This window comes from Branchiostoma lanceolatum, chromosome 2 (genome assembly GCF_035083965.1).
Source record: "Branchiostoma lanceolatum isolate klBraLanc5 chromosome 2, klBraLanc5.hap2, whole genome shotgun sequence".
NCBI classification, from domain to species: domain Eukaryota; kingdom Metazoa; phylum Chordata; class Leptocardii; order Amphioxiformes; family Branchiostomatidae; genus Branchiostoma; species Branchiostoma lanceolatum.
Genome location: NC_089723.1, coordinates 14654783 through 14679138, shown reverse-complemented (window position 1 = coordinate 14679138; position 24356 = coordinate 14654783). Strand labels below are relative to the sequence as shown.

The window sequence follows — 24356 nt, the reverse complement described above, 5'->3', positions numbered from 1 at the left end:
TGTGACCGTGTGTTGGACGAAAATGCCTAAACTGAACACGTTAAAAACCAGCCAGACCCACTCCTCTGCTTGGAGAGTAGTGCCCCGTCTGTTGTTTAAATGACCTACTTTTGCAAGGCCATGTGTTTATATGACCTGTATACGGTGGATTAACATAACAAACTTTCCTTTATAATTATGCAAATTAGCTCATGATTTGCATATATAGTCTTTGATTATGTAAAGCATCATCTGAGCTGTCCACATACTAAACATCACGACGATCTGTTGACCCCTTCTCAAGTTATTCATGTCCGAAGGTCAAAACAAAAACACCCACTGCAGTTCCAAACAAGCCGCTAGGGGGCCCAAACTTACACAACTTACTTCCTGTGGCATGAACTATCTACCACACAAAAATCATGACCATGGCACTTGTAGAATATATGCCCTCCAAATTTTGAAGCTCCGCTGCAGTACATTAGGTGCCCGCTAAAAGGCCCATCATCGAACTTCACCTTTCTTTTTGTATTTACTTATTAATCCACTAAATATCATACAGAACCATCAACAGCTTTCCGTGTTATCTTGTCGACATACAAACACAGAAACATACACAGCTCGCTGCACAACAGTAGGAACGCGCCAGGTTAACCATTTCTCGAGTTGTGCTCTTGACGTACATACGGACCCACCCTACAGCTGGCGTAACTAAAAACATGATCTTCTCGGCGAAGATATTTACATAATGTGACGTCCCCAATAGTGCTGGATTGCTCATTCCTCAGAAAATGCTTGTGTTGGAAAATCGAACATTAGGTCAAGTCCAACGTTTGTGTTGGAAATTATCGTTTCAACTTCGCTTCGGAACAATTTCTACCAACAACTATAAAGCAGATGGACTTTCCAGGTTGGTGTGTTGACTTCTTGGCATGCTGGATCCTCCAGCAGCCTGTAACTTGACACTATTGTGCCTCGGGCCCCAGTGTTGCAGGTATGCAAAAGCCGACCCTTTGCAATGGTAACACAAAGAGTGAAAGAGATACCCGTCGTCCATGACACTCCGATCAAAACAACACAGCGTTAATCCTGTCTTTCCATTCAAATCGTTCCAGCGGCATCATTTAAGATGTAGTAATTTTGTATTGATTTCAGTACTAAGTAAAGTTAATGTAGCCCAGTGTTAAGAAAAGCACGAATTTCATCATATTTCAAACACCCTTTGTTCCTGCTGAGGTTCATGACCTTGGAGTCAGGCACCGTAACCATGCCTTTTCTCCAGGGGTTTAGATAAACAACACGCAGTTGGTGTTCAGATTCGGCTACCTACTTAAGTCAGGGCGAGTGCAACCAAGAATTGAGAGGTAAGTCCTGTAACTTTATGAGATATAGGTAAACACCTCTATACTAAAGTTGTATAAATGTAATTTTTTGATCGCTTGAACCAACGCAACTATGTATAAGCTACCAATTCTCTTCTTCTGCCTTATCTACCTTAAGGTTGGCGACGATGTATCTATAGTGTACCTTGTGGGGAACACTTTACTGCATTCTCAACTCGTTTAAGTACAAAAATTATCATGGTAGTTCATTACATACACAAACTAAGGCTTTATCTCTTTATTCACTAATTGCTTCTAGTCTCTACCAGACTAACTACGCCAGGGATTCAATTGCAAGCGAAATGTGATCTTCACTGTGGACTGACTCTACTGGCTAATTATTCCTTTTTCTGCCGAATTCTACGATTCATACCCCCCGCCAGAGGGCCTTGGTGGAGGCTAAATTGCTTCACTGATCTAAAAGTTGGATGAATACACAACATGGTCGGTTTCTTATCAATTAAGCCCCCCCCCCCCCCAACTTACACAAATAAAATATCTTAACTCTAACGATGTGTTTTACATATAATAGTAAACGTAAGGAGTTTTCAATATTTACCTGCTTCTAAACCGTTAACGTTCTTACGGAGTGAGGAAGAACACGAATGCAGAGCAGGTGAGGTCAAGTATGTATTTACTCAGTTATGGGTGTGGTTGTGAAGGAAATGCAACAAGGGTTCTCACAGTAAACGATGGCAATCACAACGTTCTTTCCGTGGCCATACGGCGGTCGGCTTCCAGAAGCAAGTAAGGGATGGTATCAGGTTACCGGGGGCTCCCACGTTGTCTCTGGGGAGCCTAACCGTGCGTAGCATATTCAAGAAGATCATGACATTTTAAAAAACAACATTTTGCACGTGTCTAGCAAAAATGAAGTGAAATTAGCCAATATATATACCTCATTTATTTATTAGCAAGTGTATACCTCATATATAACACATGTTACAAAACAATTAATGTTTTCCAAAATACGGCAAGTTGGTTGCTTCAGAAAGGGTGTTCGGTGGACAAGAATACAACAGATACATACTTACCAGATCTGTAACATATGAAGACCTAGGTGTTAAGGTTTGTCATAACCTAAGTTGGAACACTCATGTACTCAAGAAAGTGTCAAAGTGCAACTCAATGCTCGCCATGATAAAGAGATCTGTTGGTTACATAGCTCCCTTCATAGTCAAACTCAATTTATATCGTGCATTAGTAATTCCTCATTTAGATTATTGCTCCCAGGTGTGGTCCCCGCACACGAGATTGTTAATGCGTAAGGTCGAGGGAGTACCACCAAATACATATGTAACAGCAATAAACTGTCATACAGGGATAGACTTGCCATCACTAATCTTCTAACACTGTGTTATAGACAAGAGCTTTTCGATATATTAATTCTTTTCAAATGTTTTCGTGGTTTTTATCTCATTGACATGGCCCGTTCTGTCAAAGTTTATGTACCTAGTAGATCTCTGCGCTCCACAGATCAATTCAAACTCACTGTTAGCCTTTGTAAAACTGAAACATTTACCTTTTCATATTTCAGTCGTATTGTACTTATCTGGAACACTTTACCTGAAACGATCCGCCAACACATGTACTCAAACCTCATACTTAATTTAATTTTCTGTCCGTGCTTAGTATAGAACATGTGGCCAAGCGTTTAGAAAAGTACGAATATGATCATATTTCAAGCACCCTTGGTTCCTGCTGGGGTTGACGACCTTGGAGTCAGGCACCGTAACCATGCCTTTTCTCCAGGGGTAAAGATAAACAACCCGCATACTGGCAGTTGGTGTACAGAACTGGCCAGCCAATCAAAACAGGGTGAACAGAACCAAGGTTGTACAGGTATGCCATGTGGTTTTATTGAGATACAGGTAAACTAAATTCTGTACTACTATAATACAAAAATAGCGTTTGTGTCTCTTAGGTGCTTGCGTTTCAGGCAAGTGCACGGTTGGGGACTTTATGGTCACTCTCCCTGTACGTTATGTAGAAAGAAGATTCCAACATGGCGGCAGGTCCAAACATCCAGCCTCTTCGGAAAGACGGTCGGCTTTTTCTTGATCTCAGTGACAAGGGTCTGACGTCCATCCCGGATGAGGTGTTCGATTTTACTGACCTACTGTATCTGAATGTGTCCAACAACAAACTAACTAGCATTCCAGAAGCAATCGCCCGTCTCCAGAAACTGCAGCAATTGGACGCCTACGGCAACATGCTGACGAGTTTGCCACAGACGATCGGTTCTTTGCAGCACCTTAACGTGTTAAATGTTAACAACAACAAACTTTCCACCTTACCTCCTGGTGTAGAAAAGTTGCAAAAATTGAAAAAACTATTCATGGACGAAAATCAGTTGACAGAGGTTCCACAGGGGGTTTGTTCCCTGTCCAACCTTGAGCTGTTAGGTGTTGCTAAAAACAAACTGTCCACCTTACCTCCAGGTGTGAAAAATCTGCAGAAATTGATAGAACTACACATGTATGACAATCGGCTGACAGAGATTCCACCTGGGGTATGTTCTTTATCCAACCTTGAGCTATTAAATGCTAACAACAACAATCTTTCCACCTTACCTCCTGGTGTGGAAAAGTTGCAAAAATTGAGAAAACTTTTCATTGATGATAATCAGTTGACAGAGCTTCCACATGGGGTTTGTTCCCTGTCCAACCTTGAGCTGTTAGGTGTTGCTAAAAACAAACTGTCCACCTTACCTCCAGGTGTGAAAAAGTTGAAGAATATGAGAGAACTGTTCATCTATGACAATCAGCTGACAGAGATTCCCCCTGGGGTTTGTTCTTTGCCCAACCTTGAGGTGTTGAATGTAAGCAACAACAGCCTTTCCACCCTACCTCCTGGTGTGGAAAAGTTGAAGAATTTGAGAAAGCTGCACATTGATGGCAATCAGCTGACAGAGGTTCCACCAGGGGTTTGTTGTCTGTCCAACCTTGAGCTGTTAGGTCTTGGTAACAACAAACTTTCCTCATTGCCTCCTGGTATGACAAAGTTGCAGAAATTGGTAGAGCTCTTTATCTATGATAACCAACTGACAGAGGTTCTCCCTGGGATTTGTTCTCTCTTCAAACTCGAGGTACTCGATGTTAAAAACAACAGATCTTCCACATTCCCTCCCGGTGTTGAAAAGTTGCAGCAATTGAGAAGGCTGCACATTGATGGTAACCATCTGTTAGAGGTTCCACCAGGGGTTTTTTCTCTGTCCAAACTCGAGATGTTGACATGTAATCGAAACCCGATCTCACGTCTTCCCGATAATATCACAAGACTCGCGAAGCTGAAGACACTAGATGTTGGTAACTGTCGGTTTGAAGAGTTCCCACGACAGGTGCTGCAACTGAAGACAATGGAGGAACTGTATGCTGACGGTTGCATGTTTGACATTGTCCCAGATGAAATGGGAAACTTACAACATCTGCGGTTCTTGTCATTAGCCAGTAACAACCTCATAACCCTGCCGAGCACCATGGGTCGAATGCACAACCTGCACGAGGTCCAACTCTGGAACAACAAGTTCGAGAAATTCCCAGACGTCTTGTGTGAACTATCTGCAATGGAGAAGCTGAGAATAAGTAATAACAACATCACCAGGCTCCCAACCGCCCTTCACCAAGCAGACAAGCTGGAGAACTTGGATGTTTCTGGAAACCCCCTGACATACCCTCCGCTGGATGTTTGTGAACAAGGGACAGGCGCCATCATGGCTTTCCTGAAGCAGGAGGCGGAAAAAGGTGAGACAATCAAGAAGTCGGCAAACAGTTTTATCTGCGCAGGCGCAATGAGATAAATTGTGGGTAATATGTTAAGTTGAAGGCCACTAAGACATTAGCAAAATAAAAACATCTGAGTAGGTAAAAGAAAAACCCTCACGTTTCTGACCACGCGCATGGGCAGCTAAAGTCGTGAACCTATAAAAGGTCAATGTGATTGTTTTTGATATTTCATCACTTTCCAAACTTTGAGCTGGAATTTGCATGCCTAAAAATGTACCTTCTTTTTCATGTATCGTTATCAAATAGTTGGGATCTGAACGTGAATAATTTTTTTCACAATTTTCGATCGTTGAAATAACAACGAAAAAAGTAATTACGATGTGTAATCCAACTTTTCAATCGTAATAAATCTTTATGTTTTAAGTGTTATACATCTATGTTTATCAAGTAATGAATAACCTCGCGTTTCCCCCTCATTCAGATGACGAAATTCTCCAGACTTTCAACCTTCTGTCTGCAAAGGTGGGACAGACCCAGTGGAAGCCTCTAGCCAGGAGCCTAGGATTTAGCAACATGGCGATGGACGCCATCAAGGTGAGATCAAATGTATTTTTTGCAACTTTGCTTCTTGAACCGGAATCCAAGTTTTGTTGATTTACCCGGTATAATGGTCATACTTTTTCACCAAATTAATTGTGTTGCCTTTAACAAAGTCATAACATTCATCTTTATTCAGCATTACAGTCTTATTTACAAATAAAAAAGCACTTTGCTTTCAAACTTCTATTTCTTTATTTATTCATTTTAGAACTAATCATGATTGAGCATATCATCATTTATGGGTTTAATCAATCAATCAATCAATCAATCAACCGCAGGCATCAGGGAAGGCGCATGGCGGCTGCAGACATCTCCCTCCAAGATGCTCTGTTTTCGGCCAGAGCTCTCCAGTCGGTTCTGCTGACTCCTAAAGTGTCCGGCACATTGAAAACTTGGTCCTCCCACCTGCTCCTGGGACGGCCTCTAGGGCGCCTCCAATAGGCTTAATACAGTAATAATATCGAAACAATTTGAACTCAATAATCAATACATTTGTATGGTATTTTATGGCAACTTGTTTTGTCAGGCCTCGGCCCCAGACGATGTTCCTGAACAGGTGTACCAGACCCTGGTAAAGTGGAGGGAGAAGGAAGGTGAGACGGCAACATTTTCCGCCCTGGAGCAGCACCTGAGAGACCTGGGCTTTCATGAACTCGTGGGCATGCTTCCAGGGTTAACCACGGTGGATATATATCTATCTGATTTATACTTTGCTCTACAAAAGATAACTGGTCAGTTGTTTTGACATGTATGGCTGTCTTGGATACGGATTACTTTTTTTGGGGAGGGTGGTATGGTGTACTGTCAATTAGCAGTTATTACCTTGACTGATATAATAACATAATGAACACTCGAACCTAGTACGTAATATGAACCTAAGTTTTGGCTTGGCATTGTTAACGATTTATATAAAGCTAAGTAGCGTGCATTTTTTTCCCATATGCGCTTCAGTCTTGTGATGGTTTTTGTTGATTTTGTTTCTTCTGTGTTATTTTACTTTGTGTTTTGTGTCCGCCACTATGTGTGTGTTTGATGCACTTTATGAAAGTTTTTTTGAAATTTGAAATTTGAACTTCGGCTAGTTGGGTAGTCCCGGCTGTACTTTTCTACATTCGAATAAAAATCAAATCAATGAACACTCGTAAGGGTTTTGAAATAACCAACCGTTTTGATAGAAATGACAATAAAGTAAATAAGGCCATGAATTTAATTACCAAGTAGCTAGTGGAATACGCCAACTCTATCCCGTAATTTATCAATCTTTTTTCTTTTAAATATCAGACCTCAGGGGATGGATTGGAAGTTGGTGCTGTTGGTGGACTAGAAGAAACAAAACTGCAGAAGAGGTACAAAATGCTTTATATACACAACAAATACATAATGACATGTTTAACCCACAATTGACTCATCAGGGGTCCGTTTGGACCCAAGACGTACAATCTGACATACCATTTGAACTTTTTTGATCCGCAAAAAAAAATCTCTAACACTTTGATAGTAAAAAGATACTCCTGGATCGCTTGAGGCCTGGAATCTTCACAATTTGTTATTGATTTGCTCAATAAACTACATGCATACAACATGGCTACTAGTAGTGTATATATGCCAGAAAGCTTTAAATGGTCAAAGTTGCTTTTTTAAAGGGTAGTGCTAATAACGTCTTGTATTGTATTTCTCAGTGGAAGAAAGTACCCCAGCGTGACGGTTGACAGCAAATTCCCTAAAATCGTTTTCGAACGACTCGAATTCTCGGAACTTCTCGGACGTGGGGGGTTTGCCTACGTGAAGAAAGCCCGACATCCTGAGTGGAAAAAGGACTTGGCTGTCAAATGTCTTCGAACGGGAGAGATAGACGGAAAGTAAGATACTGATGCGTTTTACTTTCACTTGTAGCGATAGCTTGAATGTTATGTTTTTATAAACTTATACATTATATCAATTTTGTGTTGGTCTGCACTAGCTTTATCAGACATCACGAAAGATACATTCAATATTTGACAGGGAAAATATCGTCGATAGATAGCTTGACAAACAATAAGCAGACACATGGATGTATCGAATGGTAGTACATTGTATGAATTAGACTACAATGTGCAAATTGGTAGTTTGGTGGCGTTTAATAACCCTATCCAGACTGGGGGGGGGGGGCTAAAAGTGCCCGCGCCAACTTTGACATCGTATTACTGCCGAACGATGTATGCTAGGACAACCAAACTTGGTGACTTTTCCTAAAATTCTGTTGGCAACAATTTTATAATAATTGTTAAAGTTTATCATTTTTTTATGTTGCCATGGCAACGGGTCTCTGACTGGCATTTTATGCAAAAATCATTAATATTTTGTAAACAATGATATTTCTCGGGTTTTCTTGCACAACTACACTAGTTTTCCTTCATGTATAACATAACATGTAATTTGATGTAACTTTCCTGATTTAATATTCATAATTTATGCTAATTTGATGACGTAATCAGCCAAAATCCAAGATGGCGGACTGTATCACTATTTCAGGTATCAGCAGGCTTTTTCGCCCTTAAAATCGTCAATACCGGACATTTTCTTTATCAGAAACATTTAGATTAACGTTTTTAGTCTATTTTCAGCGTCCTTTGGGGTCATAAGTGGAAAAAAAGGATTTTTAAAAATTTCAAAATGGCCGATCCAAGATGGCGGATCCCAAGGGATCGCTAACAACACATGACACCATTCTATGACGTCATTTTGACGTCAACGTAACTACCATTGACGTTGTATGTCTTTACATACCTTTAAATGAATAATACAAACCGTTTTGTTTAATTCCTTTAGATATTACGTGAATTCCCTATTTAGCCAATAAAATCACATCGATGACGTCATAATTACGTCATATTACGTCATAACGTCACCAAAATTACAGGAATTATAAAACTTGACGTCAATATCACTCCGTACAAATTTGGTGATGATACATCATACCGTTCGGAAATTATGAGGGGGGGCCGAATCAGCCCCCCCCCCCCCCCCCCCCCCCCCAGTCCCAGATATACCAAAAAAGCCCAGTCTGGATAGGGTTAATTAACATCAACATAGATGACCTGCATTTACACTACAAACAGTGATTTTTTTGGGTGCTTTTATACAAAAAAGTGAGCAGGCAGTGTTGTATTCGGAAGCAAGAAAACTGAAGCTGGCCAGCCAATCAGAGCACGTCATCAGTCTCCTGGGGGTTTGCCTGGAGCCACACTTCGCCATCGTGATGCCCTACATGGAGAACGGCTCTCTGGCCGGGCTGCTGGGGGAAGTGGACGTGCCCTGGGCCCTGAGGTGGAGAATGGCGCACGAGATCTCCCTGGGGATGACTTTCCTGCACTGCCAGAACCCACAGATTCTCCACTGTGATCTGAAGGCAGAGAACGTGCTACTAGATGGGGACTTCCACGTGAAGGTGATAATTATTGTCGCGAGAAGAAAAGGTTCTCGTAGGATTCTATGACTTTGAATGAACAATTCTTTTAAAACAATCTTACTCTAATTGATAGTAGTTTGGGAGTAAATTCAACATTCTCTTTTCAGATATCAGACTTTGGCCTGTCTAAATGGAGGACCACATCTGGGATTGTCACTGCAACGAGTCCGGTAGGAGGCACAATCACGCATGTGCCGCCGGAGTACTTCTTGGACATGGACCTCGCCCCAACCGATAAGTTTGATGTCTACAGGTAGCTCTATTCATTTATTTTTCGTACTGGTGCCACAACAATATAAAGATATAGAAGCTGTTTTTGTTGTTGTTGTTGTTTGCTTCCTTTGTCTTCTTAGAGAGATTCTTGTTGGTTTCAGTTTTGGAGTGCTACTATGGGAGATTGTAACAAGAACAAGGCCTTATAAGAGTGAGTATACTTTTTTTGTCACAGCATATTGTTTTCTCGCTGAAACTTGATAATAAGCTATTTCACGGTTGGAAGTGCGCATGTTTGGTATGTTGCAGTTTGGGGAATATATGTGTCGAGCTTAAAGGCCCCTGGCAAGAATATTACCTACCATGCACCACACTACGAGCTAGCTTGAAAACTGAAGTCCCTACAGGCCTCGAAATTAACCATGTCCCGATGTCCCGGGGCCACAAAAAATTTAGGCCGGGACAACTGAAAAATCTCGTCGGGACACTTTCGGGACAATAGGAAAATAATCAACGAAAGTCCGATCTTCCCGCTCCCGCGGTTGGCAGGCGCGCGAGCCGGCTCTCCGCTCCCCCCAAAGCCCCCCGAATTTGATCTGTTTGTTTTCGCGCGTGCCGCGTGGGTTTCAAAGACGCGCTGATTCGAGACTCCGCCCATCCCCTCTGATCTCCGTAGCGCGCGCGGGTTCCAGAGCCGCGATGATTATTATTGACTCCGCCCATTCAACGTTCAACCAACCACAGCTTCGTGGCATCCACCAAATATGGCAAATTGGAACTGTTTAATATTCGGGTATTTCCGGAATATGTTCGGTAAAACTCCCAAGCACGAATCATCCCGAATCACGCTTTCCGGACGATCTTCGTAAAGAATCGTAAGCTCGTTGATGCTCGGGAGATCAGCTGACAATGCCAAATATGGTTAACCGGCAAAGCTCGGGAAATTACGTTGTAGTTCGAGCAACCTCGTGAGTTTCGGCAAACTTCGCCAAATTTCCCGCGAAATCACTAGTGGAACATTCTAGAGTTTGTTGTGGGCCATGCCTCATGGCACAGAGAAAAATTCTCTGTTTTTTTTCTGCGGCCGGCGCTCCAGCGTCCCCAGTCACGGATGGGGGCGCTGGAGGAAGGACGGAAGGAGGCGTTGCTGCGCCCAAGGAGTTTGCTGTGCCCAAGGTTAACACGGAAGCCGATGAAGGGGGCGCCGGAGGAAGGGCGGAGGGAGGCGTTGCTGCGCCCAAGGAGGTTGCTGCGCCCAAGGTCAAGACTGGCACAGAAATCGCACCTGAATCCCCCAGGTCCAAGAGGTCCAAGTTATCGGTGCGTTTCTTGTTTGTTTGTTTGTTTCCGTACTGCTAGCCACGAGTGGTATTTCTGTGGGATACCGTTCTAATTAATATTCAAGATCATGCACGATACTTGCCCATACTTGCTTAGTTAATTAATATTCATGAGCTCGTACGGCACGTGTTTACTGTTATGGATTGTGTTACCCCAGTTTTTCGTTCTTGCTTTGTTACGCTATTTGTTTCATCCAAGAGAACCAAGTTATCGGTGCGTGTTTTTCCCCGGAATTCCGTTCAGTAAATAAAAAAAGTTTTTTATAGTGTGATTGAACAGCCTACTGCTTGTAACTACATGTGGTCTGTAGGACATGTCAACAATGAATTCTGTGACATGTATGAAAATGGTTATTGATGACTGATTTTTTCTTATCTTTTTATATTTTTCAGGAACCATCGGATTCAAAAAGTACCAAGGACACAGAACAACTTAGTTCTAATCAAAAGTATGAACTAAAAAGGAAAAGGACATTTCATGAGAAATGGAAAAAACAATATGATTTTGTAGAGTATGATGCAGCCGCTCACTTGATGTACTGTAAAACTTGCCGTTCAGTGCCTCAAAAAGCCGACAACAACACCATGTTTTATGGCGTTACAGGGGATAAAATCCGTATTAGGACATTAAGAGAACATGTTAAGATCCAAGCTCATAAAGATTGTGATGCTGCTATAGCAGCTGCAGAAAATCCTGAACAGGCACCAATGGTCCGTGCTTTCCAGAATATTGATGTTGCCACTAGAGAAAAGATGTTAAAACTGTTCAACATAGCACTGCACGAAATGGCCTCGTATCCCGGCGTATACGTACAGGGATTCCTCCGGAAATATTCCATTTCCCGGTGCGGATTTAGCGTATCCGTTAAAACTAACGGATACGCTAAATCCGCACCGGGATATGGAATATTTCCGGAGGAATCCCTGTACGTATACGCCGGGATACGAGGCCATTTCGTGCAGTGTAGCATACTTCATTGGTAAAGAGGAGGCCCCTTTCACCATGTTCCCGAAGTTAGTGAGCTTACATGTACATAATGGTTTGAACCTAGGTCTAACCTACCGGAATGATCAAGCATGTCGTACCTTTGTGGCAACTATTGGTCAGTGCATGCAGGAAGAACTTGTAAAGTCGTTTCAGTCAGCAAGATTCTTCTCAATTATGTCTGACTCTTCAATGGATAGATCAATATTAGACCAGGAACTTATCTATGTAACATACATAGAAGACGGCTTACCTGTCAACCATCTGGTTAACATTGTGGCTCTCCAGCATGCCCACAGTACTGGGATTTTAGATGCTATATTAGCTGGATTGGAGGATGTATCGGTAACGAGGGATGACTTGAGTCACCGACTTGTAGGTTTTGGATCGGACGGAGCTAGCGTCATGCAGGGCGCACAGAATGGTGTGGCAGCGAAGCTAAAGGAAATCTGCCCAAGCCTTGTGTCTATCTGGTGTGTGGCTCACCGTTTGGAACTAGCTGCTCTAGATACTGTGAAAAATCTACCAATCCTGTCTGAGCTGAAAGACATGTTGAAGTCTATTCATAAACATTACACCTACTCAGCGAAAGCCACTCGTGAGCTACACGATTTGGGGGAAGCTCTTAGTGTGAAGGTAGTCAAGCCAGGGAACATCAGTGGATGTAGATGGTTACCTCACATGTCCAGGGCCCTTGAGGCCCTTGTCACTGATTACAAGGCTATAGTTGTGCACTTTGAAAACCTTGCAAATGATTTAAACAATAATGAAGCCAGTGTGAAGATGAGAGGGCGAGCCAAAAAGCTTCACAAATCACTCACCCAGTACAAGATGGTGGAGTTCATACACGTAATGTTAGATGTATTGCAGGAGTTGAAGGAAGTGAGCCTGCTATTCCAAAAGGATGGCCTCTCCTTGCAGGATGTAACAGATGGTCTACAGCAGGTGGCGATTAGCTTGGTTCAAATGCAGGTCAGTGTCTGTGACTCATTTACTACATTTTGTTGCTGGTTAATCTTGATTTTGGTGGGGAGGGGTACTTCAACCTTGCCTGCATTAGAAATGAGTCACTGATTCAACTTTGATAAAGAGCAATGTTCTCCAGGCTTTATTTAAGTTCATCCTTTGTGATAACTTAATGCAGTTTTGATTTGTTTTCGTATTTTCTCTTAATATGTTGGAAAACTGTAAATAAGAAACTTGAGACAGAGAATAGACTTGAATTTGTAATGTTTCTGTTTATTTCAGATGACTCCAGGTCCAAAGCTCAGGAAGTTCCTGGATGATGTTGATCCGTGGCCGGCAAGGACTTACCTTGATGTTGAGCTGAAAAGGGCTGAGAGAGACAATGAGATGATGACAACAGTGAAGGACAGAATGATAGATGACTTCTGTGATTTCCTGACTGTAAGATTTGGAAATCTGGAGGGGGGAGTATTCAAGGCAGCTACGACATTGTTTGATCACACAAGCTGGCCTGATAACATGGATCATCGCCAGTTAGCTGAGTTTGGCATTGATTCACTCAACTGTTTCATGAACCAATTCCAACACATTCTACAGCAATGTGATGACTTTGAATCTCAAGATAATGCTAGACAGGAGTGGCTGGAACTCAAAGTCGTGGTTGTTCGCCGCTACATGCACTTGAGACCTAGCGTATTATGGCAAAGACTGCTAAATGGCTTAGTTGGTAGGCCAGATCAGTTCCGAAATATGCAAGTGTTGGTTGAAATATATATGGTATTTCCAATGAATAGCGCATGTTGTGAAAGAGGTTTTTCCTCTGTCAACCGTATCAAATCTGACTGGCGGAGCTCGCTAAGCAACCAAATGCTTAACTACCTGCTCCAGATATCAGTCCACGGGCCAGACCCAACAGAGTACAATGCAGAGGCAGCTGTGGCAAAGTGGTGGTTAGGGGGACTAAGGGCAAGGAGGCCAGAGTTTAATGACTAGCGGTGACATAGAACTGAGACAACTTTTTGGCATGACAACCAAATTTAGGAAGCATGGCTTTTCATACATTAAAACATGTTTAACTGTATACCACTGAAGACTCTGCAAAGACTCTGCATCTGACTAATGTATCTCTCTGGTAGCCTCTACCAGTTGTTTTTTGTTACAAAATAAAGCTTCCATGTTGTGCTTAAACTCTTACTCAGCTTTGTCGTTCATGTGTGATACAACTTGTTGGAAAATAGGCTGGGACAGTCCATCCTCACTTCGGGACAATTGAAAGTTATCTTCGGGACAATTCAGGGACAATAGGGAAAAAAGTTAATTTCGAGGCCTGCCCTATATATGAAAGCAATGGTTCATTTTAATGATCTGTGGAATATTAATTCTTGTACCAATATAAAAGGGAAGAAATAGGATTTATGACTAAAAATAGCGTAGATAGAATAAATAATTTGACATGATATTAGATAGAATCGTTTAAATGCCATGATTAAACATATTTTCTTTGATTGGTAGATGTTGTGAACACCGCCTTAATTAGGCTGGCCGTGACGTCAGGACAGCGACCTAACATGACCCTGGTCCCTGCAGACCTACCTGACGTGGACAAAGTCAGTCACGTGATGCAGAAATGCTGGAGTCAGAACCCAGAAGTCAGGCCTAAATTCCAAGGTAGAGAACCTGTATCAATATTTTGTAATATCTACTTTACTCACGCTCACTGTCTCATAGTGTAAGGAAAAGGGAGTCGTAGAAAGTAAGGAACAATTTGATATCCACGTCAGTAATACACCAGCAAACAAGATATTTTCATTCCCTGCCATCAACAACAAAATTTGCAATTCAAATCTCTAATACCGAAGCAGACCAGCTAATGTGCAACGCTTTTCAAAGCGATTACTTTCTTCCAAGGGAATACGCCAAAATAATATCAGCACTTTGAGGGCTGCAAAGATATTAAAAAAAAAAAAAAAACTGGCAGCTATCGTACTGGCTAATACCTTAAACTGCGCATTACGCAGTGTGTGCATTGTGGGTAATATTACAAAGTTGGAGGCTCCTGAGTAAAATGAATAAGATAGAACGTTTATGATATCGGGGTCTTCGCCTTTAACCTTGCACTTGCACAGTTTAAAACACGAACATGCTTATTGGCTACTATGCGGTTGTATATGGATACATCATGAAATATACAATCTGATGCCAAAAATATTTCAAACTTACAAAAGTACCTCCTTATCCTTGATTCCATTTGAACGTAACCGGGTCAGTGGTAAGTGGTTTAGATATATCTGTTGACGGACTAAAAGATGCATAACCATATATTACCTACTAATATACATTCTGTACCGTTGATTACTAGATTTTGAAGGCGATCTCCATGCCGTAAACAGCAGATCCAGTAAAGAGGATATTCTACAGGCAATCATTGACGTGCAGGGGATGAAGGTAACAACAACGTTAACGTAGGCTGGCCTTCCCATTTCTTTTCAACAGAGATGGTTTCATAGAGAAAACTAGAGTTCCACGACCTCATACCTTCGCCGACTGATGTTAGCCTTTTCGAGTGAATGCTTATCACTCAGTATGTAAATAAGGTCCTCGATTGCATGAATTTCAAGTGATCCTTTTCTCTACACAAAACACAGCATTAAAATAAAATCTTAGAAAAGAGGGCCATTGTAGCATTTCCTCATATATTATGTAAATGAGGCCATCATGATTTATGTCTGATAACGTCCACATTTGATTATCTCCCAAACGCCACAAGAATGAAATCCCATCATTTACCACTCTGGAATTATAGTATTTTGTCATAAATTATGCAAATTAGGTATTCGTTTGCATAATTGATATCTATCAATATTCCTCTCTTTCTCGGTTACATGTCACCTGTTTGACTACAATGGAATGCAAGGGTTTGTATACTTTTTCACATCACAGATCCTGATTTGCATGATTCTTATACGATCATGTAAATCATCACTCAAACTATGTACATCCCTACAAATCATGACGATCCGTCATCACCTTCTTGAGTTACTAGTATTCTCTTTCAAAGTTTAAAACAAACCCATACCTATACCTACACGAGTTCTCCCAAGAGTTATAAGAATAATCACTGTAAGAATATTTTTGCTTAATTGGTATCAAAACTTTTATCTTTACTAAAGAAAATAAGGCAATTTGTTGGCAATGTATTTGCTTCAATTATGCCCATATTTTTTTATAGTCGACATATCAATCAGTTTTTATCAAACCTATACCTTCCAACAGGGAGAGCGTTAGATCGTAAGCCCGTGTGACCTCCCTGACCCCAAAACAGAGCCCCGCACCAGGCAAGTAAAGTATCACATGTGTCCTCCAGGGACGTCTCACAGGGAGCCTGCTCCGGTAAACTAGGTCACCTGTCAGTGCAATTTAACCTGAATAAATAGACTTAAAAATAGCAAATTGAAAGGGAATTGTAAACATTTCCTTATAAATTATGTTAATGAGGCCTTGTCATGCATGATTTTTGTCTGATATTGTTCACCTTTACTTAGCTTCCTAATGATACAAGAATGAAATTCCAATCATTTACTATTGTGGTATTTTCAATTAGTATTTTCTCATTAATCATGCAACATTGGTAGCTATTAGCATTATTGGTATCTATCGATACCTCTCTCTTTTTCAGCTATATATGTCACATGTTTGAGAGTCCTATTTTGAAAGGCAGCAGATTTATAAACTTTCCTTGCTAATTATGCAAATAAGCTCCTGATTTGCATAATGAATATTCAATTATGAAAATCATTAATCGAGCTATCTACATACCATAAATCAAGACAATCCGTTGACCATAAGTCTAGTTATTCATGTCCAAAGGTCAAAACAAATAAATTAAAAACACCCGCTGCAGCTCCAAACAAGCCGCTAGAGGGCCCAAACGTGCACAACTTACTTCATGTGGCATGGACTATCTACCACACAAAAATCATGATCGTAGCACTTGCAGAAAATTCGACCTCAAACTTTGAAGCTACAGTGCAGTACCCAAAGTACCCGCTAGGAGGCCCATCATCGAACTTGACCTTCCCCTTTAATAAATCTACCTATTCACTAAATATCATGCACAACCATCAACAGCTTCTCGAGATATCCTGTCAACAAACAAACACGCATACATAAACAGCCCACTGCAGTACCGCAGGAAAATGCCAGGTGACCCATTTTTGAACTTGAGCTTCGTTTTCACAATCTCTACGTGCCCACCAAAAATCATGCAGATCCATCATCAATACGTCGAGTTATGTTGTCTACATACAAACACACTAACAAAAAGCACTTTCCTAAAGTTTTCCTAAAGTCCACTGGAGCACTTTAGGAAAACGCAAGGTTAACCATTTTCGAACTTGACCTTCGTTCCCACAACCGCCACTTACCTACCAAAAATCAGCAAGATCCGTCAAAGTTCTCTCGACTTATGATCTCGACATACATACGGACCCACTTTACAGCTGGCGTAACCGATAACATTAACCTTACCGCGAATGCATACATTCCCGGCGAAGGTAATGACACTCGTGAATATGACCAAACTGTGAGCCTGCTGCAGTCTAGACTTAAGGAACTGGAATATTTAAGTAGCGACTAAGAAATTTACGAAGTTGTTCATGTAATAAAAAATGCTATTACACAATATCATTGAAACCAATACACTGCACTTCTGGAAAGAACGGTTAAGGCATACAGAGCGTTTTCCTGCCTAAATAAAGACTATTGATTGTTTTATCGATTGTACGTCAATTTTTTGGCACGTGCGTATTACTGTTCTGACAAAGATTTTGTTGCTCTTGTTCACAGGCGGGTGAGAACTGATTCGACTTCGGATACGAGACGATTACTGGTATCACTTGTCTCTTTTCTATGAAATAGACAATAGGCAAAACACAATTAAATTAGCTTTGTATGTATACATTAAATTAGGATTGTACAACTGAAGTTTCTTTTCGTAGGGAAATGAAAAGTTTAGAAGACTTACCGATTGATAGACTATACAGAAATTAAAGTGTTGTTACACATCCAGAATTCGCAGTAGTGCCCCAGTCATCGCTGCATAGACCACTACATCAAGAAAAAATTAGCATAGGAGCCACCAATGGTTATCCGCCTACCGGCTCCTAATTGCAGGGGGTTGTTTCTGTAATTCAGGTAAATTCACATCCACCGCGGTGGCAGATATAAGGGTGTTAAAATCATTAGATTTTAATGTGTGGCACCGGTTTCTAATTTTTCGAAAAATGTAATGTCCAAGCAAGGTGATAGGCTAAGTTGGGAACGGTGGGTATGAATATGTAAATATTTAATTACCTTCGATTCGCGAGACTTGCTTTTCGCGTTTGCATCATAACAGTAAGGTTAGACAAAGCATTGTGTGTGTCTCTTGAAAAAGAAATTGAAGCCCTAGTTTCTTTTGCATTCCAACAGGCAGGCAGAGGGTAAAAGTTATCAATTCTGCAAAATGTTATATTTCTCAGTTTACTTTCTGTTACCCTATCAAACATAAGCAAATACTTTACGATTCTTCTGTCGGCTACTGGGCAAAGTTTGTACTAACAAACCACTGGATAATTCATAACATGGCTTGGCCAGTTGTAACATGCCATTTTCTCTGCTATGCCGCGTACGGCTGGGGGTACTGATGGTAGCGTGACGACCAAAGGTACATGCATATATATAAATTTTGACTCTGGGCTCCAATCTACTTTTTCTAAATATTGTTAATAGTCTGGATAAGTAAAGGTCACGCTTTCTCTTAATCTTATTATAGGCGTAGGTAAAGATTTAAATGTTTTATATTATATCGAGGTTGACTTTCGAGCAAGTAGATTGAGAGGAATAGGAGATTAAATCCTAGACTTGGAGGTGTTTAGTCGAATATAATCAAGCCTACAAACTAGAATAAGAAGTCTAGAGTTATTGATGAATTACACACTGACAGTCTTCTTCGACTCGAAGGACTACCAATAGAGATAAGGGGGCTCACTTACTTTTCAAAGCAATGTACTCATTATTGTTCTTTATTTCGTGCAAATTGTATTATATATCTATCTATATCTTAGTCTAGCATTTTGTGACTTAAATAGAGCCTTACTTCGATGTCTGAGCTGATTACGTAAATAATGACACTTGTTAACCAAATGTTTACTGGTGATCTGACCATTTATTCTAGCTGTTCAACCAATCACACACGTGTGCATTGAAAGAAAACAGTGTCCAAACTCTTACTTACTTTCAAAAGCCAAGGGATAGTCTGAACAGAATATAGTTTTTCCAACGAAAACACTTTGTTTAGATCCAACCACATTGCTGCTGCTCATTATTTGTCTAAACACATAAAAAATCAATGTTTAGCTGCCGGAACCAACAAAGCATGTAAACCCAACTTATAAGGGATGATTCACTCTCTTACAAGATGAGGTTGAGCTATGGGTCACTCACAAGCATTCAGGCCGATAAAAGGCCGGTCAAAGTCATACTGTTTAAGGCCATGTTGACCCATGATGATGTTGACCGAAGCAACATGTCGCCACATCATAACCACTGAGATAATGATACATTACTACTTATTACACTTGTGCTCAACATTACAATTTGAAAGAAGATACTATATGTGACTGAATTTGTTGAATCCAACTATGTTTTCATTCTTGAACAAGCAACTAAACAATGTTATGTAGGCTAATAAAAATCATTTACATGGTTTCTTTTGAACACTTCAATGTTTCCATTGTAAACTGGTTCTGCTCGAATGACAAATAATAGTATGTGTGGTGTTACAGAACATTAATACTTTATGGGATGAACCTGAGTACTCGAGTAACTCTGATTAGATGTATTCAACAACTATGGCTGAGGACAAGCAAATACTAGCCTGGGACATGGTCCTTGACTTATATATGTATTCCATAGTATTGAACAGACCGTAGATTTCATGGCTGTACAAGACCCCATATTAGCCTGATTAGTGGTCCTCAGTTTAGTTGTGTTTCACAGTCGTGGAATTTGGGGGCCGGTCGGAACTCCAAGGCCTTCAAACGGCGACCCTGGTTCTCGTGAAAGCGAAGAAGTCCAATGACAATGTGTGATGTCGACACATTTGGTTACCCCGTTACTGTGAAACGAAAGTAGTACTCCGAAAAGGCAGAGCCCTCAGCGGAACGCCTCTTCAGAGCCAGACAGTCCGCGAAGATGGTATCGAAAAATGTTCAAGGAAAAAGACTCCTCCAAAAGCAAAACTTGTAAGCATCCGGAGGTCGTCATTGCAGTATAAAAACTCATTGTTTTTACGGCATAGAATTTGATATCAGGCTTATATTTCATGTATCCCAGAGATGAAAAATAGTGCGGACATGTTACGTTTACAGAAGTTTACAAAAGAAGCTGCTGTGTGAATGAGTGGGACCTAATCCTTATCCTATTCAGACTGCATCTGCGCACAGCTATTGAGATACAGAGTCAACAACATGCGGGGTTAAGTCTACTTTTCAATACATTAGTGTTCCCATATCATCATGATCTATATACATGTATTCCAGTATCCGCTTTGATGTAGCTTACATATAAAATTTTACATTTTCCATTTGTATAGGTGTACCACTCAATAAGAAGCAGGGTGGTCAGCATCGTGGGAAGAATCCTCACTGAAAACATTCCCCCACTTCAGTGCCTGAAGGACAAGATCACCCGTCACATCCCTCACCAATACAGCAAGCAGATAATTATAAAGGAGAATAGCAGCATTGTACGTGCCATCAGCTTCAGCTATCTGAACGTTTTGTAATCAAACGTTTGACCACGTATGAATACTAAAAAATCAAATAAGTTCTCTGATGAAATTCGATACAATAGGTCTTCAAGTTTAGGCACAGACTTGTCATTGCAAGTGACTGTCTCAGCAAAATACTGTTATTTTGTAACTTATCTATGAACAAAATCTTTGTCATGTGGCAAGGTGTTTGGCCCAGAACGCAAACGCCGACGACCTAGTGACTGGCTGTGTACTACTTTTATTTTATTTTTTAAACTGACTTTTTCTTGGAGCGATGCTGATTCATTGATACATGTAACGTTATATGGATGACATCCACAAGCCTCTACATGCCTGGGCACTGTTCGTCATTTGTAGGTGACAGCATGGAGGGCCACCGGCGGTGCAATCTAAGACCAAGACTGTCACAGAAGAAGTGAGGCGATGGTGAGTTTTGTATTCTTATCGTTACCTTTAAAACTATCAAGACTCAGTGATATGATATGATATGATACATATCATCTGAAAGCGGATGTCATCTGAAAGCTCCTTGTTACTGTTGTATTGAATACAGGGATAATAAACTACGCACAAAAAGTTCGGAAACTTAACTTTGGTCGATCATATTTCCGTTATTTTTTTTACCGATTTCAATGTATTACATATCATTTAAAAGCTGTTTTGATTTCCTTTCCAATGGTACCAAACTTATTGTGATTGCGAGTTCATGAAACGAGCATCAGGCCTGCTAAAGTGTGTGGGTCGAAGAAATAAATTGCCCAGATTACCTTACTATAGTCAAACATGCTATTCCGTACATATTCTTCTGTTGATATTGACTTCTGTACCAGGGTATTGTGAAAAATCAACAAGAATAAACAAGACATATTTATGAAAGCTAAGTTTATTCTTTATCAAAACCAACAATCTGTATCTAAGTAACGGGTAAGCAAGGCGTCTTCAGTTAGTAACGGGTGGCCCAGCCACGCGCTGTCACTACAGCACGGCACCTCCTCCTCATACTCGTCACCAGTCGCGCAATGCGATGCTTTGGGATAGGGTCCCATTCCTCCACCAGCAGTCGTCCTAGGTCAGCTAGCGTTGTTCTCTCGGTCACTCTTGCACGGACAGCTCGCCCAAGCTGATCCCATAGATGTTCGATGGGGTCCAGGTCCGGGCTCTTAGAGGGCCACTCCATCCTCTCTGCACCTGCATGCTGGAGATGGTCTGCGATTATCCCTCCCCGGTGTGGGCGGGCGTTATCATCTTGCAGCAAGGCAGTCGGCCCCATGTTATGAAGGAAAGGGACGGCCACCGGATCAAGTATTGTGTCACGATATCTTTCTGCATTGAGGGTTCCTGGTACAATGACAAGCCTTGTCTTTCCCCTGGAGGTAATGCCTCCCCATACTATGACGCTGCCACCACCAAATGCTGTGGTGTAAACAATTGGATCTTCGATGTGCTAAAAATAACCTTGGATGTTCTGTGTGCTAGAAATAACCTTGCATGGTCTGTGCTCTAGAAATAACCTTAGAACCTGAGGAAAAAATATATTGAATCATCATCCGCGCCCATACCAATATGATGTCACACCGCGCGTATGACACCAACAGGGAATTTGGGGTACTTTTTCTCTGTGACCCACTCACGTTATTAGTCCTGGTACTTGTTCCGTGGGTTTTCAATCACAATAAGATTGTTATCATAGAAAGGGAATCAAACAAGCTTTATAATGATATATAATGCATCAACATCGGTAAAAACAACGGAGATATGATCAACCAAAGTTAAGTTTCCGAACTTTTTGTGCGTAGTTTAGATTTGTCGGTTGTATTACTATATTTCATCGCTTCAATTCTTTTTACATACTTTATGGTATGCAAGTTTGAACATGGGGATATCTTGTTGCTTTTTCGCCCGCGCGCACTAATTTGAAGTCTGTAGAGGATGTCAATCATCCATAAAATTTACTTGCTATGTTGATTATCCAGAAATTACACCGATAGTTTTAGATAAGATCAAAGATTGATTGCTTCAGCATTTATCACTGCAGATTTTCCAAAGGAGAAAAGATACTGGAAGTCTGATTCATCTTTATTAGAAGACAAGTTATTTCATACAAAAACTGTAGAAACTATGAAAGAATTCTTCAACAAGAACTCTGGGACCACTAATCCCCATATGATGTGGGTGACGACCAAATGTTTCTTTAGAGGCCATTGAATCAATTTTTTTCAAGTTGGAAAACAAACAATATCTTTCTATCTTTTCAAAAATCAATCGATGACATTAAATGTTTTTCAAAACCAACTTGATTATACACCTACACCTCCAGATTCAGTCCTTAATGATTTAGACCAAAAACCAAAATAATAAGAACTACTTTACAATCAACGTTTACAAGGCATTATATCAAGGTCAAGAGCAAGAGGGGTGGATTTGTACAAATTTTTTTCGAACTTTGTGAATTGAAATTATACACGCCAAAAAAACATTCAGAAATTACAACTCTCTGAGAATTCTTTCACTTTCACTAAAGAAAAGCAAACAGAACTTTATTCGTCTCTATAATCCTTTAAAGACACCCAGTACCCCTGCAAATTCTCAAGATTTTTTTTCCTGAAGACTATGACAAAAGACTCCTAAAAGATCAAAAGCATGCTTGTAAGGGCCTTATTACAGAAGAATAACTTCTAAATGCTATCATCTCTTTCTCTTATTAATAAAAAACCACCCGGGTTAGATGTAGAAGTTTTTAACAGTTTTACTCAGTATCTAAAGCCCCTATGTTAGAATGTTTTAATCTTTCATTGACCCAAGGTTTTTTATCAAATACCCAAAGACATGGCATTCTTTCCTTATTACTGAAACAGGGGGTAAATTGCCTGGACAAAGACCCTACATTACTAGATAACTGGAGACCATTAACTTTGTTGTGCTGCGATACTGGAATACTTTCTAAATGTCTGGCCCTCAGGATAAGATCTGTTATAACAAATAATATTGATAAAGACCAAAGTGGATTTTAACAGGGCAGATTTATTTAGAATATTAGATGCATACTTGACTTGATTGATATTACGAAAAAGAAAAAAAAATAGGACTTAATTTCAGTCTTCTGTCATTGTTATGCTAAGCTGATTTTTGAATTTCTGTTATTACTACTGGATGGTTACCTCACTGTATTTGTTATTTTCATTTGAAAATTCCTAAAAGAATCATAGCTTTCAACCTGAAGAAAGAGGCGACGGGACCCCTTGGACTTGTGCCCAGGAAGCAACAGCGACGCAACGACAACCAAGATCGCACCCCGTGCAACAAGAACAAATATCGAGACACCCCAAATATCATCCCTACCAAACGCAGACGTCAGGCATCTCGTTACCCACCCACTCAACAAGGACATAGTCGGAACAACTACCAAGCACCCCGGCCGGAACAGCACCCGCCAACGCCACGCCTGTTCAGCGGACCTATACGACCCTCCTATACAAGATTCCTACTGAATGGAACCGTGATTGGCCGTCTGTAACTGAGACATACGGGGACTCGTAAATATACAACATTACCCACGATGTGGACTGCACCACCACTACAGCCACCCTACAACAACAGGTGCTTTGAAGCCTTTCCTGGATTCAGCGGAAGACCTCGCGGATTTAAATGATGTGTCACCCACAACAGATTACGCACTGCAGCAGCAAAACTACAAAGAACTCTAAGAAGAACCATAGTTTCTCATTTGGATTTTGGAACATCCATGGTTTAGGGGAGAAGGCAGATGATAGTGATTTTATATAATATGTATAACACCGATGGATCAAGTGTCAAATAGTTTGAAAAGTTTACATTTTCACAATGATCAATTACAATATTTTACCATGAACAAAGTAAACGTAAACAAAGTAGACGTTTGTTTTTTA

General features: G+C 40.7%; 2 protein-coding genes across 5 annotated transcripts; both read left to right on the top strand.

The window, feature by feature from the left end:
• Positions 1-1136: 1136 nt before the first annotated feature.
• Positions 1137-19394, top strand: LOC136427546 (leucine-rich repeat protein lrrA-like). 4 transcript variants are annotated; one of them, XM_066416500.1, is made up of 12 exons: positions 1139-1343; positions 3352-5104; positions 5568-5680; positions 6213-6368; positions 6968-7032; positions 7366-7545; positions 8816-9113; positions 9242-9387; positions 9509-9558; positions 14151-14306; positions 14998-15083; positions 17484-19394. In XM_066416500.1, exons 2-12 carry the CDS (start codon positions 3367-3369, stop codon positions 17496-17498), a joined length of 3003 nt encoding a protein of 1000 aa, XP_066272597.1. In that variant the 5' UTR covers positions 1139-1343; positions 3352-3366; the 3' UTR covers positions 17499-19394. The 4 variants fall into 4 exon arrangements, with proteins under 4 accessions (XP_066272599.1, XP_066272597.1, XP_066272596.1 ...); XM_066416499.1 differs by having other exon boundaries at positions 3286-5104; XM_066416501.1 differs by having other exon boundaries at positions 1142-1343; positions 3286-5104; positions 6213-6341.
• On the top strand, positions 11659-13826 carry LOC136427547 (zinc finger protein 862-like). Its single transcript, XM_066416503.1, has 2 exons — positions 11659-12644; positions 12921-13826. Exons 1-2 carry the CDS (start codon positions 11691-11693, stop codon positions 13629-13631), a joined length of 1665 nt encoding a protein of 554 aa, XP_066272600.1. The 5' UTR covers positions 11659-11690; the 3' UTR covers positions 13632-13826.
• Positions 19395-24356: the final 4962 nt, after the last annotated feature.